The 2,784-nt window shown below is 43.8% G+C and overlaps 1 protein-coding gene across 1 annotated transcript; it reads left to right on the forward strand.

The window, feature by feature from the left end:
- Positions 1-637: 637 nt before the first annotated feature.
- LOC124969039 (olfactory receptor 7G2-like) lies at positions 638-1,576 on the forward strand. Its single transcript, XM_047531854.1, has one exon. It carries the CDS (start codon positions 638-640, stop codon positions 1,574-1,576), a length of 939 nt encoding a protein of 312 aa, XP_047387810.1.
- Positions 1,577-2,784: the final 1,208 nt, after the last annotated feature.

Raw genomic sequence — 2,784 nt, forward strand, 5'->3', positions numbered from 1 at the left:
GGCATGTTAGTTCTGTACCATCCAGAGGCATTCGCAGAGATGGGCCATGAATCCGGGGGCAGTCAGAGTACCTGATCCCAACCCAGTTCTGACCAGCAACCACTGTGGATCCCGCATCCATGGTCTACGCTCACCCCACCTCAGTGTCCTCATGGGTCAATGGGGTGGAGAGTCAGCTACACACCTGCAGTTCCACAAGTCTGTCAGAGGATTCCAAGGAAGCCTAAGTTACGAGAGCAGTTTCTAAACTTCATTCTCATCTTTTACTTGAAGGTCTGGGATAACTGCCTGCTAAGCCCTGCTTCACACTGTGCTCCCTGCTCAGCACTTAGGGCAGGACAGGAAACCAAGTCATATTCCATAAGAATTGATGGCAGTAAAGGAAGCTGAGGGGAAAGGGGGATGAGTGAGGAGTAAGAGGGGAGGAAATGGCAGAGGAAAAGGTTGTAACACACATGAAAGCCATCCAGAGGGTCTGTTGAAAGCACACACATCTGGTTGTCCTTACCAAAGGGTATCAGCAACAATGCTGGCCTGGGGTCCAAGAATCTGTGTTTCTATTTTCTTCCCTAAAGCCAATTCTGGCCGTTCATTCTATGCTTTGCCTCCCATCTTTTCCATCAGAACCATCAACAACATGAAATTCAGCAATGAAACAACCATCTCAGAATTCCTTCTCCTGGGACTGACAGAGGATCCAGCCCTGCAGCCCCTCATCTTCAGCCTCTTTCTGTCCATGTACCTGGTCACAGTGCTTGGGAACCTGCTCATCATCCTGGCCATCAGCTCTGACCCCCACCTCCACACCCCCATGTACTTCTTCCTCTGCTGTCTGTCCTTTAACGACATCGCTTATACTACATGCACAATCCCACAGATGCTGGTGAACATCCAAACTGAGGATCACACCATCACCTACACAGGCTGCCTCACCCAGGTCTCTTTTGTCATAATTTTTGCACTTATGGAAAGTTTTCTCCTTGTGGTGATGGCCTATGACCGCTATGTGGCCATTTGTCACCCCCTGAGGTACAGGGTCATCATGAACCCCCGCCTGTGTGTCCTGCTGGTTCTGGTCTCCCTGCTCATTAGTGTTGCTGACGCCCTCCTCCACACTCTGCTGTTGCAGCGGCTGACCTTCAGCTCAGACCGGGGGATCCCCCACTTCTTCTGTGAACTTGCTCATGTCATCGAGCTCTCCTGTTCTGACACCCTCATTGATAATATCACAGTATTTGTTGCAGCCTGTCTATTTGCTGGTGTTCCTCTCGGTGGGATCATTTTCTCTTATATTCACATTGTTTCCTCTGTCTTGAGAATGCCCTCATCAGGAGGGAAGCATAAAGCCTTTTCCACCTGTGGGTCTCACCTGTCTGTTGTCTCCTTGTTTTATGGAATATCTTTTGGGGTGTACATGAGCTCTGCAGTGACAGACTCCCCCAGGAATTCTGCTGTGGCTTCAGTGATGTACACAGTGGTCCCTCAAATGCTGAACCCCTTTATCTATAGCCTGAGGAACAGGAACATGAAGGAAGCCCTGAGGAAACTCTTTGGTAGGATAGGTTCTCTGCTGTGATGTGTCACTTGCATGAAATTGACTTTCTAGAGTAAGAAAAATTGATGTCATCACAGATTATTTCCCTGGGGCCTTAAATATAATTTGACATTCTCTTATAAGGAAGGCATAAGTAGAGCCAGAAATTGAACAGTACAATTTTTTACTAACTGTATTGCGCACATTTGTCTAAAAAACTTATTGTGTCTGACTCTAATAAATTATCACCCCCGTGCTCATGCCTGTCCCATTCACTGCATCAATTTGCTCCTTTTTGACCTTGACATGGTTTCAGAGCCTTGACTGATTTCTGGGTCCTGACCGTCATTCATCACTGCACTTCTGTGAGTCCATCCTATTGTTGGGTTTAGCAGGTGCTCATTCATTTTTCAGTCCTACTTTTGCAAGATATGGGGTAGCAATAAAATGCAGAGAGTCTTTCTGTATTTCTGATTTTGAGGAAAGTTGGTTAGTTATTTTCTGTTCTTGTGCATAAAGCTGATGGCACATTATCCTTTACACATCCTGGAGGAAATGTAAGATAGCTCTTATCTTGTGCTGGGTTGATTGGCTACAAGGGTGTAACTTCCGTCCGGGTTGATTATGACATTGAAGTAACTTACCTGCCCATCAGATGACCCTGGTGTTCCACATCATAAGGAAATACTTTCATTTATGTGAAGCATTTGGCGACATGGAATAATGTTTTGCTAATTTGCATTTCTCCTTTTATGAGCTGGAGCATCTTTTCAAACATTATTTGAGTCATTACCTATTCCCCTTCTTGAAAGTATATTTTTGAGATATTTCCATTGAGGTGTCTGTCTTTGTGTTGATGTGCAAAAGTTGTCTATTTAACTTGACAGCCTTGCATTTTAGTTATCACCTTTGCCAATTTACTATTTACGTGTTTGTCTCATTAGCTTCAGGGTTACAGTGTTTAGTGAAAACACAAGTGGTTCATTTAAAAATATATGAAGATGTCCAAATATTCCCTAATAATTTGATATCAATGAGTCTTGATATTGAATGCTATATTTACTTCAATCCAAAGGATTTAAATGTTTGGTCTTGAAGTATAGAGGCATGAAACCTCCTGAAATTTATTTTTGTATTTGAGGTGATACAGCAATTTACTTCCTTTTTAAGTATAATTTGGCAATAAATAAACTGTTCATTTCTGAGCTGTTATTTCTCTAGACTCCCTTGTCAGAACAATAGGGTGTCTG

This window comes from Sciurus carolinensis, chromosome 17 (assembly GCF_902686445.1).
Source record: "Sciurus carolinensis chromosome 17, mSciCar1.2, whole genome shotgun sequence".
Classification (NCBI taxonomy): Eukaryota; Metazoa; Chordata; class Mammalia; order Rodentia; family Sciuridae; genus Sciurus; species Sciurus carolinensis.

What these genes read in the sequence shown, in the direction of transcription:
- LOC124969039 (XM_047531854.1), top strand. Translation starts at nt 638, where the DNA reads ATGAAATTCAGCAATGAAACAACCATCTCAGAATTCCTTCTCCTGGGA.